We start from the raw sequence: 17,581 nt of genomic DNA, 5'->3' as shown, positions 1-17,581 counted from the left end.
AAAACAGTGCACATACATAAATAATATAGTCGGCATTCTGCATTTGTATTCATTGGGCAAGTAGCAGAGATATTTCCAGTGTTGGGAAGTAGTGAACTACATGTATTTCAAATAGTAATTTAACTACATTTTACAGTACGTTGTCGGTAGTTGAACTAAATTCTAGATGGTGTTTTCAGTAGTTAACTACTGTTTTACTATGTTTTTTGCAACAACAACAAAAATAAAATAAAAATTAAAAAGGCAATAATTTCCTTTCTGTTTTAGCATCAGACTACTTTTCCCTTCAGACGTAGCTGTTGTCTAAAGTATAATTGTTTTATTTGACCCAAAGTTATATGTTCTTGCAATTTGTAGTCCGGCTATTTATATTTTTAGAAGAAGACGTAAATCTAACGTAGGAACATGTTAATATATGTTTTCTTTTTTGCCAAGAGGAAGATCATCGGATTTGCATTCGTATTTGCATTTCAGATATTTTCAGCTTATTTCATATTATCATCACACTTAAACTGGATTTATTATTTTTTTTAAATGGAGAAATGCATCATTAAATATGCAATACATTGCACACATAGCCTGCAGCTTGCACAGTGTTTGACCCACTAAATAGAAAATTTAACCCATCATGTATTTGTCTGTATTACAATGTTTACTGCGATTCTGAAGCCATTCATATCCCTTTTTCTTTCAGAGAGGTTGTGAAGTTGGCTTAACAGCCTTTTAATCTTTGGCCAAATCAATAACCTCAGTTTCGACAAGGGGATGGTGGGGGGGGGGGGGGGGGGGGGGGCATGGCCATTCATTGAAATCGATAACCTCCGTTTCGACAAGGGGATGGTGTGGGGGGGGGGGGGGGGGGGCATGGCCATTCATTGAAATCGATAACCTCCGTTTCGACAAGGGGATGGTGGGGGGGGGGGGGGGGGGGCATGGCCATTCATTGAAATCAATAACCTCAGTTTCGATAAGGGGATGGGCGGGGGGGGGGGGGGGGGGGTATGGCCATTCTTTTAGTGTGATTCAAGCTATCGATTCATTCATTATCCTGTAGGAAGACAAGACTAGAATGATCAAACACAGTACATAGACAATGACATATCGTCAACTCCTCAAAGCAACAAGCAGATTGTGCTGAAATGCAGTAAGTTAGCTGAAATTCAGTAAGTTAGCTGATCCGCCCCCTGGGTGCTACAGCGTCAACAAATTAACTCAATCATGTATTTCCTGGAGGCAACTACTGTACTGTACCACACCTCATATTTACAGTGTGCCCTTCGAGACCTAAGGAGCTCTGATGGTCGGTTGGCTATCAACAGCAGATTTCCTGACCGCAGCAGTAGACCCTGACTGCGTTTTCTCTCCAACTCCCCGTTGTCTTGCTTCGAAGATCCCCAAGAGGGGAGGGGATCCCCAAGAGGGAAAGGGTGTATAGTTTCCTGGCTGGTGACAGCAGGGTAAAGGAGTTTCTGCCCTGGGCGGCTTTACACGTGCTGTGGACGAGGAAACAATAGAATTGCAGAGGCCTTGAAGAGCCTCAACCTACACTGGAACTCAGAAATCATAGTGGCAAGAAACAGTATGTGAACCCTTTGGAATTACCTGGATTTCTGCATAAATTGGTCATCAAATTTGATCTGATCTTCATCTAAGTCACAACAATAGACAAACAAAGTGTGCTTAAACTAATAACACACAAATTATTGTATTTTTCTTACATAATACATAATACATAATTTAAACATTCACAGTGTAGGTTGGAAAAAGTATGTGAACCCCTAGTCTCCAGCCTGGAGTCCAAAAAAACTCACAAAATCTGAGTTTGCTATGCAAGAAGCATTGCCTGATGTGAACCATGCCTCGACCTAAAGAGATCTCAAAAGACCTAAGATTAAGAATTATTGACTTGATTAAAGCTGGAAAATGTTACAAAAGTATCTCTAAAAGCCTTGATGTTCATCAGTCCACGGTAAGACAAATGGTCTATAAATGGACAAAGTTCAGCACTGTTGCTGCTCTCCCTACGAGTGGCCGTCCTGCAAAGATCACTACAAGAGCACAGTGCAGAATGCTCAATGAGGTTAAGAAGAATCCTAGAGTGTCAGCTAAAGATTTACAGATACAGTGCCTTGCGAAAGTATTCGGCCCCTTTGAACTTTGCGACCTTTTGCCACATTTCAGGCTTCAAACATAAAGATATAAAACGATATTTTTTTGTGAAGAATCAACAACAAGTGGGAAACAATCATGAAGTGGAACGACATTTATTGGATATTTCAAACTTTTTTAACAAATCAAAAACTGAAAAATTGGGCGTGCAAAATTATTCAGCCCCCTTAAGTTAATACTTTGTAGAGCCACCTTTTGCTGCGATTACAGCTGTAAGTCGCTTGGGGTATGTCTCTATCAGTTTTGCACATCGAGAGACTGACATTTTTTCCCATTCCTCCTTGCAAAACAGCTCAAGCTCAGTGAGGTTGGATGGAGAGCATTTGTGAACAGCAGTTTTCAGTTCTTTCCACAGATTCTCGATTGGATTCAGGTCTGGACTTTGACTTGGCCATTCTAACACCTGGATATGTTTATTTTTGAACCATTCCATTGTAGATTTTGCTTTATGTTTTGGATCATTGTCTTGTTGGAAGACAAATCTCCGTCCCAGTCTCAGGTCTTTTGCAGACTCCATCAGGTTTACTTCCAGAATGGTCCTGTATTTGGCTCCATCCATCTTCCCATCAATTTTAACCATCTTCCCTGTCCCTGCTGAAGAAAAGCAGGCCCAAACCATGATGCTGCCACCACCATGTTTGACAGTGGGGATGGTGTGTTCAGGGTAATGAGCTGTGTTGCTTTTACGCCAAACATAACGTTTTGCATTGTTGCCAAAAAGTTCAATTTTGGTTTCATCTGACCAGAGCACCTTCTTCCACATGTTTGGTGTGTCTCCCAGGTGGCTTGTGGCAAACTTTAAACAACACTTTTTATGGATATCTTTAAGAAATGGCTTTCTTCTTGCCACTCTTCCATAAAGGCCAGATTTGTGCAATATGCGACTGATTGTTGTCCTATGGACAGAGTCTCCCACCTCAGCTGTAGATCTCTGCAGTTCATCCAGAGTGATCATGGGCCTCTTGGCTGCATCTCTGATCAGTCTTCTCCTTGTATGAGCTGAGAGTTTAGAGGGACGGCCAGGTCTTGGTAGATTTGCAGTGGTCTGATACTCCTTCCATTTCAATATTATCGCTTGCACAGTGCTCCTTGGGACGTTTAAAGCTTGGGAAATCTTTTTGTATCCAAATCCGGCTTTAAACTTCTTCACAACAGTATCTAGGACCTGCCTGGTGTGTTCCTTGTTCTTCATGATGCTCTCTGCGCTTTTAACGGACCTCTGAGACTATCACAGTGCAGGTGCATTTATACGGAGACTTGATTACACACAGGTGGATTGTATTTATCATCATTAGTTATTTAGGTCAACATTGGATCATTCAGAGATCCTCACTGAACTTCTGGAGAGAGTTTGCTACACTGAAAGTAAAGGGGCTGAATAATTTTGCACGCCCAATTTTTCAGTTTTTGATTTGTTAAAAAAGTTTGAAATATCCAATAAATGTCGTTCCACTTCATGATTGTGTCCCACTTGTTGATTCTTCACAAAAAAATACAGTTTTATATCTTTATGTTTGAAGCCTGAAATGTGGTAAAAGGTCGCAAAGTTCAAGGGGGCCGAATACTTTCGCAAGGCACTGTATCTCTGGAACATGCTAACATCTCTGTCGACGTGTCTACGATACATAAAACACTAAACAAGAATGGTGTTCATGAGAGGGCACCACGGAAGAAGCCACTGCTGTCCCCCCAAAAAAACATTGCTGCACGTCTGAAGTTTGCAAAAGTGCACCGGGATGTTCCCAAGAGCTACTGGCAAAATATTTTGTGGACAAATGAAACTAAAGCTGAGTTGTTTGGAAGGAACACACAACATTATGTGTGGAGAAAAAAGGCACAGCACACCAACATCAAAACCTCATCCCAACTGTAAAGTATGGTGGAGGGAGCATCCTGGTTTGGGGCTGCTTTGCTGCCTCAGGGCCTCAGGGCCTGGACAGCTTGCTAAAAATGAATTCCCAAGTTTATCAAGACATTTTGCAGGAGAATGTTAGGCTCTCTCTCTGCCAATTGATGCAACAGGACAATGACCCAAAACACAGAAGTAAATCAACAACAGAATGGCTTCAACAGAAGAAAATGCACCTTCCGGAGTGGCCCAGTCAGAGTCCTGACCTCAACCTGATTGAGATGCTGTGGCATGACCTCAAGACAGCAGTTCACACCAGACATCCCAATAATATTGCTGAACTGAAACAGTTTTGTAAACAGGAATGGTCTAAACTTCCTCCTGACTGTTGTGCAGGTCTGATCCATAACTACAGAAAACATTTGGTTGAGGTTATTGCTGCCAAAGGAGGGTCAACCAGTTTTTAAATCCAAGGGTTCACATTCTTTTCCCACCCTGCACTGTGAATGTTTACACGGTGTGTTCAATAAATACATGAAAATGTATAATTGTTCTTGTGTTATTAGTTTAAGCAGACGCTGTGTGTCTATTGTTGTGACCTAGATGAAGATAAGATCACATTTTATGACCAATTTATGCAGAAATCCAGGTAATTCTGAAGGGTTCACATACTTTTTCTTGCCACTGTATATCAACAGGCCCACAAGATCATTGGCGCTGTACACCAGGCAAGACCTACTGTACACCAGGCAAGACCTACTGTACACCAGGCAAGACCTACTGTACCGCAGGCAGGTCCTACTGTACACCAGGCAGGTCCTACTGTACCCCAGGCAAGACCTACTGTACCCCAGGCAAGACCTACTGTACCCCAGGCAGGTCCTACTGTACACCAGGCAGGTCCTACTGTACACCAGGCAAGACCTACTGTACCGCAGGCAGGTCCTACTGTACCCCAGGCAGGTCCTACTGTACCCCAGGCAAGACCTACTGTACACCAGGCAGGTCCTACTGTACACCAGGCAGGTCCTACTGTACACCAGGCAGGTCCTACTGTACACCAGGCAAGACCTACTGTACACCAGGCAAGACCTACTGTACACCAGGCAAGACCTACTGTACACCAGGCAAGACCTACTGTACACCAGGCAAGACCTACTGTACCCCAGGCAGGTCCTACTGTACACCAGGCAGGTCCTACTGTACACCAGGCAAGACCTACTGTACCGCAGGCAGGTCCTACTGTACACCAGGCAGGTCCTACTGTACCCCAGGCAAGACCTACTGTACCCCAGGCAGGTCCTACTGTACACCAGGCAGGTCCTACTGTACACCAGGCAGGTCCTACTGTACACCAGGCAAGACCTACTGTACCCCAGGCAGGTCCTACTGTACCCCAGGCAGGTCCTACTGTACCCCAGGCAGGTCCTACTGTACACCAGGCAAGACCTACTGTACCCCAGGCAAGACCTACTGTACCCCAGGCAAGACCTACTGTACCCCAGGCAAGACCTACTGTACCCCAGGCAGGTACTACTGTACACCAGGCAAGACCTACTGTACACCAGTCAAGATCTACTGTACACCAGGCAAGTCCTACTGTACACAATGGAAAGTCCTTCTCTACCCCAGGAAAGTCCTACTGTGCTTCTACACCTGCATTGCTTGCTGTTGGGGTTTTAGGCTGGGTTTCTGTACAGCACTTTGAGATATCAGCTAATGTACGAAGGGCTATATAAATACATTTGATTTGATTTGATTTACTGTACACAATGGAAAGTCCTACTGTACACAGTGGAAACTCCTACTGTACACCAGGCAAGACCTACTGTACACCAGGCAAGTCCTACTGTACACCAGGCAAGACCTACTGTACACCAGGCAAGACCTACTGTACACCAGGCAAGTCCTACTGTACACAATGGAAAGTTCTACTGTACACAATGGAAAGTCCTACTGTACCCCAGGAAAGTCCTTCTCTACCCCAGGAAAGTCCTACTGTACACAGTGGAAACTCCTACTGTACACCAGGCAAGACCTACTGTACACCGGGCAAGACCTACTGTACACCAGGCAAGACCTACTGTACACCAGGCAAGACCTACTGTACACCAGGCAAGACCTACTGTACACAATGGAAAGTCCTACTGTACCCCAGGAAAGTCCTTCTCTACCCCAGGAAAGGTCTACTGTACACAGTGGAAAGTTCTACTGTACACAATGAAAGTCCTACTGTACACAATGGAAAGTCCTACTGTACCCCAGGAAAGTCCTACTGTACCCCATGGAAAGGCCTACTGTACCCCATGGAAAGGCCTACTGTACCCCATGGAAAGGCCTACTGTACACAATAGAAAGTCCTACTGTACCCCATGGAAGTCCTACTGTACACAATGGAAAGTCCTACTGTACCCCAGGAAAGGCCTACTGTACCCCATGGAAAGGCCTACTGTACCCCATGGAAGTCCTACTGTACACAGTGGACAGTCCTACTGTACACAGTGGACAGTCCTACTGTACACAGTGGACAGTCCTACTGTACACAGTGGAAAGTCCTACTGTACACAATGGAAAGTCCTACTGTACACAATGGAAAGTCCTACTGTACACAATGGAAAGTCCTACTGTACACAGTGGAAAGTCCTACTGTACACAGTGGAATTTAAGAAACAATCCATATCATTACAAACCAGTATGCGTGTTAAAATCAGGGGTCGAAGTAACAAATTAACAAATACTCTCCTTACTGTAATTGGATAGCTTTTCAGAGTGCATTTCAGAGTGCATTTCAGAGTACTGTTCAGAGTACTTTTCAGAGTACTGTTCAGAGTACTTTTCAGAGTACTGTTCAGAGTACTTTTCAGAGTACTGTTCAGAGTACTGTTCAGAGTACTTTTCAGAGTACTGTTCAGAGTACTTTTCAAATACAAAAACATAGAAAAAAAGAACATAGAATGCCCACCCTAGTCACACCCTGGCCTAACCAAAATAGAGAACAAAAGCCTCTCTATGGCCAGGGCGTGACAGTATTAAGAGAGAAGATGATTGGAGAGAGGCTAAATGAGTCCACCAATCAGAGTACAGTTGTTTCAACAAAGTCTTTTGAAAAGTTGATTTGTCTATAGATGATTAAAGTGTCTGTCTTGTCAAATGTGAAGAGAGCAAAGGCTGCACACACGTACAGTACTGCAATGTGCCCCTCCACTGTCCCTGTGTGTGATACGTGTTGGGATTCTGGTGGTGTGCCAAGCTCTTTATAAATAGTGATGAGGCCAGATACAATTTTCTGAGGTGAACCACAGGGGAACAAATTAACAATCATATCCAATCTCCAAATTCAGGATATCGCAAAATACAATCTCAGTGGAATATTTTCTGTTGAATATATATACACCCTATCCGAGATAAACTTGCTAAGGATATCTGGCAGGGCCATTATCATCTGATCATATGAACCCTGAGGTTAACCTGTTCCACCAGACTACTGGAAATACAATTTTTTTTATGGCATGGACATAGAAACTTGTAGATTGCAACAACAACAAAATAAATGTTTAAAAAAATAATATATATATATATAACTAAAGGTCTCCTTTTTCTACATCTACCCCCCAGATTATAACCAGCTGGGATTTTGTTCCCAGAATCATTGAAAGGCTTTTGATCATTACATGGGTCCTCTATGATCCAACGACAGAGCCCTCAGCCTTCAACGTTGGCCACTATTCCCTCCTTTCTCAAGAGACTCAACAACAAGAGCTTCCAGGGACGTGAACGTTTCTCCTCTTTGGATCAGCCTTTCCTCAGTCCTTGGAGACTCGTCAAAGAGGGTCTGTATTATCTTATGACTCTTCCAACTAATAGGGTGCACTGTTGCATACTAAACACGTTATATATATACATATATATACATAAATAGGAAGAAGAAGAAGAATCTGCTTTGGTCAGCTCCAGCAATACTTTGTAGAAAGTATCTGGTCAACTAATTATTTTTTGGATAGAAATCAAATCATTTCCAAGGAGAGTATGAAAACCCAACTTTAAATTGTATGTTTACATGCATCTTAATTAATTTCGTGGGAATACCGTGGCATTGGATATAATATATAATATATAGTATATACAGATATAAAACATATATTAATATAGTCATCATATACAGTACATAATTAATAACAGTGGCCACATTATCAGATGTACGTCATGATATTTTCTACTGCGCATATTCCCCACCTATAGTTAATTACCTAAATAGGTAACACTCTACATTTAAGGGAAATTTCACAATATTTCATACTTTTATATTCATCATCTCCATCACCACCCCAACATCAACATATGTGAAAATGGCACGTTTCTATGTTTTATAATATAAACGTTAAATCATCAACAGATTAGTAGATCATTATCATATCAAATCAAATGTGTGTTTAGCAGATGTTATTGCGGGTGGAAGGAGACAGAGCCACAGTGTCCAACAATCCCCCTTGTCTCAGCCTCCATCTATGCTGCGGGGGGACAGGGTCAGTCTGTCCTATCTGGTGATCTGATGATATACCTCTAGTGATGTGGGGTTATATCCTGCCTGGTTGGCCCTGTCTGGGGGTATCGTCGGACAGAGACACTCTCTACCCGGCACAGCCAGAAGAGGACTGGCCACCCCTCAGAGCCTGGTTCCTCTCTACCCAGTACAGCCAGAAGAGGACTGGCCACCCCTCAGAGCCTGGTTCCTCTCTACCCAGCACAGCCAGAAGAGGACTGGCCACCCCTCAGAGCCTGGTTCCTCTCTAGGTTTCCTCCTAGGTTCCTGCCTTTCTAGGGAGTTTTTCCTAGCCTGTGTGCTTCTACATCTGCATTGCTTGCACTTCTGTGTATAAGACTGGGTTTCTGTACAAGCACATTGTGACATCTGCTGATGTAAAAAAGGGCTTTATACTGTAAATACATTAGATTTGATGAATGTAGCCTCTGAAATTTATAAATAGATGTACTTTACTACAGTTGAAACAAGGTCTTCTTCGAAGTACTGTTTTGTACTGTTAGTATTGTTCATAGGATATTGTTAAAATGGCAGAGAATTGGCACTGATATTTGGTATTTAAAATAGGAATAATGCACGAGTCAAGTACATCATTATGTGAGCTGCTCCAGAATACATTACTGAACATTCAAAGTGATGTCTAACTATAATAGTCATAGCAATTTCTCAGTGATTATCAGTAGACTGAATGCTTTAGCCTCTCTGATACGTATTTTGCTACAATGAAATGGGACTTGTCATATTCACACATGAAGCTCTGCTGGAAACTTACATGACTAAACTAGAAATCATTTGATTGGACGTTTTTTTCGTGGAGAATATTGTGTTTATAGTGGAAAGTGTATTGTCGTCATCTTTCTACCTCGATGAAAGATGAAATAGAGCCAGTCCTCTGAGGTCTGTTGGGGACGGCCGGTGGCTGTCGTGACCCCAGACAACCTACTTGACAGAGGAGCTGACAGAGAGAGACGGGTGGTTACTGTCCCACGGGGCTGGGACTTGGCTGCACTCAACCTGCAGAGAGGACATGATCATGGACTACCAGGTCAGTGTTACCCATAATCACAAGTTATTAATTAGGACTTTCATTTAAAACAAATCTAATTTAAATTTAACCAAATTCAAAAACTACGAATCACTCTGCACTAGTCCACTTTTAAGATCGGTTTTCATCATCTAGTAACCGGGCAAACTGAAAATACACTATAATTATGTTCCCGACTGGAGGACGTTCTGTGGACTTGACTGAAGAGAGAATCAAGACGATTTCAGAGAAGTTATAAAGGATGCAAATGTTGTTGGAAAGATAATGGACTTGTATAGACATCCTGTCAGCATTGATTGCTGGCTGGGAGGACCGGTAGAGGAACCTCTGTCTGGTTCCAGGACAGGTCCGCTCTTTTCATGTCTCATCGAAAAACAGATGACGATGATTTGAGAAGGAGAAAGGTGAGCTTTCGGGAACACATTTACAGACTACATGTAAAAACATAGAGTAAAGCCACACAGCACATCGGAAGGTATCTAGTATAGGATACACTGTTGAAGTATTGTGGTAGTATTTTCTGCTTGGAGCCGTATCTGACTACATTGGACTGATTATTATTATTATTATCAATGAATTACTGGATGTATTCAGGTTCTGGTGGGACAGTGAGGGTGTGTTTACACAGAGGGTTGAACTTCTAAAAGGTACTCTCTTGTCTCATGTGATCTGTAACAAAAGTGAAGTGAAAGAGGCCCCCCCCTCTTGACACCTTCAGATTTGGGAAATACTCAGTCTTTTGCCCCCCCCCCGTGTGATAATATGCCATCAACGAGCTTGGGAGGCGTGGAGAGAGGAGCCCATTCATTAATGTGTTTGTATTTAAATGTCAGTGGCGCTCAACATTGGCAGTTAAGTGGCCACACCCCCACACGTTCTTAAATCCAATTAAAAATAACAACAAATAAATTGTACACTGTCAAATTAGAATGCACAGGACTGAATGAGAGGAAACAGACAGGCTGCAAGCGTCAACGGAGTCACAGCTCGTCAAATTAGAAAGCAAGTCTATTTTTGACTTGTCCACCCAAAGCGATGCTGGTATAATAAGCAAGTCTACTTTTGACTAGTCCACCCAGAGCGATGCTGGTATAATAAGCAAGTCTATTTTTGACTTGTCCACCCAGAGCGATGCTGGTATAATAAGCAAGTCTACTTTTGACTAGTCCACCCAGAGCGATGCTGGTATAATAAGCAAGTCTATTTTTGACTTGTCCACCCAGAGCGATGCTGGTATAATAAGCAAGTCTACTTTTGACTAGTCCACCCAGAGCGATGCTGGTATAATAAGCAAGTCTATTTTTGACTTGTCCACCCAGAGCGATGCTGGTATAATAAGCAAGTCTATTTTTGACTTGTCCACCCAGAGCGATGCTGGTATAATAAGCAAGTCTATTTTTGACTTGTCCACCCAGAGCGATGCTGGTATAATAAGCAAGTCTATTTTTGACTTGTCCACCCAGAGCGATGCTGGTATAATAAGCAAGTCTATTTTTGACTTGTCCACCCAGAGCGATGCTGGTATAATAAGCAAGTCTATTTTTGACTTGTCCACCCAGAGCGATGCTGGTATAATAAGCAAGTCTATTTTTGACTTGTCCACCCAGAGCGATGCTGGTATAATAAGCAAGTCTATTTTTGACTTGTCCACCCAGAGCGATGCTGGTATAATAAGCAAGTCTATTTTTGACTTGTCCACCCAGAGCGATGCTGGTATAATAAGCAAGTCTATTTTTGACTTGTCCACCCAGAGCGATGCTGGTATAATAAGCAAGTCTATTTTTGACTTGTCCACCCAGAGCGATGCTGGTATAATAAGCAAGTCTATTTTTGACTTGTCCACCCAGAGCGATGCTGGTATAATAAGCAAGTCTATTTTTGACTTGTCCACCCAGAGCGATGCTGGTATAATAAGCAAGTCTATTTTTGACTTGTCCACCCAGAGCGATGCTGGTATAATAAGCAAGTCTATTTTTGACTTGTCCACCCAGAGCGATGCTGGTATAATAAGCAAGTCTATTTTTGACTTGTCCACCCAGAGCGATGCTGGTATAATAAGCAAGTCTATTTTTGACTTGTCCACCCAGAGCGATGCTGGTATAATAAGCAAGTCGTTGCTTGGGTCATTTGTAGAAAAGGGATGAGAGGAATTGTTATGATTTTCTCTATGCTAAGTAGACTAAAGACGTAGTTTAAAATGTATTGGGCTGTAAGCTAAGGTTTTTCAGGGCTTCATCTTATAGCTAGAGGACTCCTGATATCTCCAGGAATTATTAGCATCATTTTAGACTTTTGTTGTCTAGTACTGTCTTTTTGCTAGCTAGGGCTTGTCTTTATGTTAGCCTACTAGGTGTGTGAACTGCTGACTGCTATTAAAGGGGCAATTTGTGACTGTTGTTTTGGTAATCAGTGGCTGTATTGGAGGGGGAGTGGTTTCTCCTCTCCTAGGCAATCAGCAATTAAGGGGAGTGGTTTCTCCTCTCCTAGGCAATCAGCAATTAAGGGGAGTAGTTTATCCTCTCCTAGGCAATCAGCAATTAAGGGGAGTGGTTTCTCCTCTCCTTATGTTGTAAATGACTATTGTAGCTGGACACGGCAGAATTTTTTTAAATGGAAAATCTACATAGGCGTACAGAGGCTCATTACCAGCAACCATCACTCGTGTGTTCCAATGGCACGTTGTGTTAGCTAATCCAAGTTCAGTTGAGTATCTGGAGCATCAGCATTTGTGGGTTCGATTACAGGCTCAAAATGGCTAGAAACAAAGTACTTTCTTCTTCAGTCTATTCTTGTTCTGAGAAATGAAGGCTTTTCCATGTGAAGGCCAGCATCCCGGAGTCGCCTCTTCACTGCTGATGTTTAGACTGGTGTTTTTCGGGTACTGTTTAATGAAGCTGCCAGTTGAGGACTTGCGAGGTGTCTGTTTCTCAAACTAGACACTCTAATGTACTTGTCCTCTTGCCCCGTTGTATACCGGGGCCTCCCACTCCTCTTTCTAGTTTGCACTGTTCTGTGAAGGGGGTAGTACTGTACACAGCATTGTACGAAATCTTCAGTTTCTTGGCAATTTCTCGCATGGAATAGCCTTCATTTCTTAGACATTTCTAAGTGACCCCAAACTTTTGAACGGCAGTGTGTGTGTGTGTGTGTCATGAAAAAGTACTTGCCCCCTTTCTAATTTGATCTATTTTTCCATATTTTTGATACTGAATATCAGATCTTCAACCAAAACCTAATATTAGATAAAGGGAACCTGAGTTTACCAATGTTGGAATTGGCTTAGCTTTGAACATTGAGATATAAAATAAATGATAGAGACAAAGCCTTGAATAGAAATAATCTGTAGAAACCCAGAAGGCTTTGGAATGTGTTTGATGGAGGAGAGGAGAGCGATGTGTTGATATAGGGAAGACAGAAGGATATCTGAGGATTAGGTGAAGAAGGGCTTGAGGTCAAGAGGTGAGGGGTGAGGTCAGTTCCCCTTAAGGGAGTAATCAGGGTTAGTATCTGGTTACCTTCTTTCTCTTGGGCATAAACTAAGGATTAGAGAGAGGGAGTGTCTTAAGTAGGATGTATATGAACTGTGATATGAGAAATGTTTTGCTGTCTGATTACAGCTGTACAGAACCTTTGGGAACAATTAAACTTGGTTAAAGCTTCTCTAGTGTCCGTGAGTCATTTACTCTGAAAAATAAGAACCTAACACCAATAACAAAAAATATATACTTATTTTATTAGCAAAGTTATGCAATACCCAATTGCTGTGTGAAAAAGTAATTGCCCCCTTACATTCAATAACTGATTTAGCTGAAATGACTGCAAACAAATGCTTCCTGTAGTTGTTGATCAGTCTCTCATGTTGCTGTGGAGGAATTTTGGCTCACTCTTGCAGGCAGGACTGCCTCAACTCAGCGACATTTGCGGGTTTTCAAGCATGAACTGCTCATTTCAAGTCCTGCTCCAACATCGCAATTAGGGTTAGTCCTGGACTTTGACTAGGCCGTTCCAAAACTTTAAATGTGTTGCTTTTTAACCATTTTCTTGTAGACTTGATTGTGTGTTTTGGATCACTGCATGACTTGCTGCATGACCCAGCTGTGCTTCAGCTCAGACGGATGGCCTGACATTCTCAAGTAGAATTCTCTGATACAGAGCAGAATTCATGGTTCCTTCTATTAAGGCAAGTCGTCCACGTCCTGAGGCAGCAAAGCATCCCCAAACCATCACACTACCACCATGCTTGACCGTTGGTATGAGGTTCTTACTGTGGAATGCAGTGTTTGGTTTTCACCAGGCATAATGGGACCCATCTCATCCAAAAAGTGGACTCAAGTTTGCCAAAAAGCGCCTGGAAGAATATTCGATGGACAGATGAGTCAAAGTTATAATTTTCTGGATGAGTATAACTCATCCCTGACCACTGGCTGTGTCCCCTCTGACTTCAAAATGTCCAGAGTCACTCCCCTCCTCAAGAAGCCAACAATCAACTCCTCTGATGTCAAAAACTACAGACCAGTATCTCTTTCTTTTCTTTACAAAACACTTGAGCGTGCCGTCTCTGACCAACTCTCTCGCTATCTTTCAGAACCATCTTCTTGACTCTAACCAGTGATGCTTCAAGACGTCCCAGGCTCTATCAGATCCTCCACCCTCCCTCTCAGTGCTGGGTGTCCCAGGCTCTATCAGATCCTCCACCCTCCCTCTCAGTGCTGGGCGTCCCAGGCTCTATCAGATCCTCCACCCTCCCTCTCAGTGCTGGGCGTCCCAGGCTCTATCAGATCCTCCACCCTCCCTCTCAGTGCTGGGCGTCCCAGGCTCTGCACACTCTTGGGTTGCGTCCAACCTGGCAGGCCGCTCGTATCAGGTGACTTGGAGACAATCTGTTTCTGACTCTCACTATTGGTGTCCTCAGCTTGGATGTTGGTCCACCACCTCAAGCTCAATCTCGACAAGACGGAGATACTCTTCCTTCTGGGGAAGGTGTGCCAGCTCCAAGACCTCTCCATCAAGGTTGAGAACTCCAGTGTCCCCCTCCCAAAGTGCAAAAAGCCCTGGTATGACCCTGGACAACACCATGTCGTTCTCTGACTCGCTCCTGCAAGTTCATGCTCTACAACATCCGTAGAGTACGCCCTTCGCACAGGAAGTGGAGCAGGTCCTAATCCAGGTCATCTCTTATCTGAACTACTGCAATGCTCTGTTGGCTGGACTCCCCGCTTGTGCATCAAACCCCTGCAACTTATCCAGAACGCTGCAGCCCGCCTGGTGTTAAACCTGCCAAAGTTCTTCCATGTCACCCCACTCCTCTGCACAGTCCACTGTCTTCCAGTTGAAGCTCGTATCCACTACAAGACCATGGTACTTACCTATGGAGCGACAAGAGGAACTGCCCCTCCCTACCTTCAGGCAATGCACAAACCCTACACCCCAACTCGAGCACTCCATTCTGCCACCTCTGGTCTCCTGACCCTCCCACCCCTACGGGAGGGCAGCTCCCACTCAGCCCAGTCCAAGCTCTTCTCTGTTCTGGCACCCCAATGTTAGAACCAGCTTCTATGAGTCCCAGCCCATCTTCCGAAAACTTCTAAAACCCTACTACTTCAGAGTTAAAATTAAAATTAAAATCCCCACCCCCTCTTGCACCACCTACTTTGTCCTCCCCATTACTAGCTCTGACCTTGCTGACAGTACGCACATTTTCCTCAATAAAGTGACTGTGATTATGTGGTTGTCCCACATTTAGCTATCTTAAAACCTGTTATGGCTGCAATCCCGATACCGGGATTGATATGACAACTACCAGTGAAAATAGAGGGCGCCAAATTCAAACCACAGAAATCTCATAATTCCTAAAACATACATATGTTTTATGTAATTTTAAAGCTATTCTCGTTGTTAATCGCACCAAAGTGTCCGATTTCAAATAGGCTTTTCAGCGAAAGCACTACAAACGATTATGTTACGTCTCCACCAAACCACAATAAGCACAGCCATTTCCCAGCAAAATACAGCATTCACAAAAACCAGAAATAAAGATCAAATGAATCACTAACCTTGAATTATCTTCATCAGATGACACTCATAGGACTTCATGTTAGACAATACATGCATGTTTTGTTTGATACAGTTAATATTTATATTTTAAAAAATCTGAGTTTACATTGGCGCGTTAGATTCACTAGTTCCAAAAACATCAAGTGATTTTGCATAGCCACATCATTCAACAGAAATACTCATCATAAATGAAGATGATAATATAGTTAGACACATGGAATTATATATATACCTCTCCTTAATGCAACCGCTGTGTCAGATTTCCCAAAAACTTTACGGAAAAAGAAACGCATGCAATAATCTGAGATGGCGCTCAAAAGTAAAAACACCACAGCCGCAAAGATGGCGTCAACATAAACAAGAAATTACATGATAAATATTCCCTTACCTTTGATGATCTACATCAGAAAGCACTCCAGGAATCCCAGGTCCACAATAAATGTTTGTTTTGTTCGAAAATGTCCGTTATTTATACCCAAATAGCTTCTTTTGTTAGTGCGTTTGGTATACATATCCAAACGCTAATTCAGGTCAGCATTATATTGGACAAAAACTTCAGAAAGTGGTATTACCGGTCGAAGAAACATTTCAAACTAAGTACAGAATCAATCATTAGGATGTTTTTAACATATAGCTTCAATAAAGTTCTAACCGGAGTATTCCTTCTTGTCTACGTGAGCAATGGAACGCAAGTGACTACCATGAGGAAAACGCGCGATCACAAAATGGCTGCTTGATGGACATCTGATATATTCTGCTCTCATTCACTCCCACAACAACATAGAAGCCTCATTATAATTTATATTGGTGGTTGACATCTAGTGGAACCCCTAGGCAGTGCAACATCATTCATATCTCAAGGGGATTTCATTGGGGACTCTGGTGAATAGATACAAGCTCAGATTTCTGACTTCCTGTTTTGATTTCAACTCAGGATTTTGCCTGCCAATATGAGTTCTGTTATACTCACAGACAACATTCAAACAGTTTTAGAAACTTCAGGGTGTTTTTTCTATCCAATACTAATATTAATATGCAAATATTAGCAACTATGACTGAGGAGCAGGCCATTTAATATGGGCACCTTTCAACCAAGCTACTCAATACTGCCCCTGCAGCCATAAAAAGTTCAGATGAATTCACATAACTGTAAGTCATTCTGGGTAAGAGCGTCTGCTAAATGACGTAAGATGTCAATGGGTTCCATATTTCAAAAACAATCGCAGCATCTACATGTGTAGATTTTGATCATAGGCATATAGCCTAGGTAGGCTATGGCTGGACCCCTCAGAACTCCCATTTCAAGAGAGAATACTGTTTATGTAGATGACCGAGGTAAATTCTTTATAAACTGGTGTACTACCTAAAACTCTCCTTGTGTTTGTGAGCTAACGTAACAACTGTTTAGAGTAGACCGGTACTGTGGCTCCCTTTAGGACATACGAGGTGAGTCCAAAAAGGAACGCACAACAGTCATTCACAAGGGTTACATAGCAAACGTAACAAATACAACTGTTTTATTAGGGATTCTCATTACACTGCGTAGCGTATACCAACTTAATTGTATGTGAATTGATGCCGTCTCTGTGTGAATTTTTTGGGGGGGGCTTTACGGTGAAAATAGCACCTGTAATTTTCCAAGTAGAGTTGAGGTATTGTAGTATGTATGGGTAGTTCCAACACCTTGTATGCTGGTTCTATTATATATTGTACATGGCTACAGTATGATATTTCAGTAGGGTTTTATGTTTATGTTATAAATAATAGTAGGGATTGTTCTCGTTCCCAAACATTTTATGACACTTTTTTTTGTGTGAAATAATCTCTCACTTAAATTTCAGCACAGAAAATATTGCGATTTTTTTCCCCCATCTGAAGATTTAGTTGTTTTGTATTCATGCAACCATGGTTATAGCTTAAAGGG

The 17,581-nt window shown here is 42.5% G+C and overlaps 1 protein-coding gene across 1 annotated transcript in view; it reads left to right on the top strand.

Annotated features, from left to right (window-relative positions):
* The first annotated feature begins 3,761 nt into the window (after window positions 1-3,761).
* LOC109893827 (uncharacterized) overlaps window positions 3,762-17,581 on the top strand; it is a 105,636-nt gene continuing 91,816 nt past the window's right edge. Inside the window, 5 exon segments of the mRNA XM_031828087.1 lie at window positions 3,762-3,783; window positions 3,897-3,998; window positions 4,001-4,414; window positions 14,516-14,613; window positions 14,851-14,961. Of these exon segments, the coding sequence (XP_031683947.1) occupies window positions 3,762-3,783; window positions 3,897-3,998; window positions 4,001-4,414; window positions 14,516-14,613; window positions 14,851-14,961 (747 nt within the window).

The sequence above is a fragment of the Oncorhynchus kisutch genome, linkage group LG7 (genome assembly GCF_002021735.2).
Source record: "Oncorhynchus kisutch isolate 150728-3 linkage group LG7, Okis_V2, whole genome shotgun sequence".
NCBI lineage: Eukaryota > Metazoa > Chordata > Actinopteri > Salmoniformes > Salmonidae > Oncorhynchus > Oncorhynchus kisutch.
The sequence above is the reverse complement of the archived record's forward strand: the minus strand, read 5'-3'. Positions and strand labels throughout refer to the sequence as shown.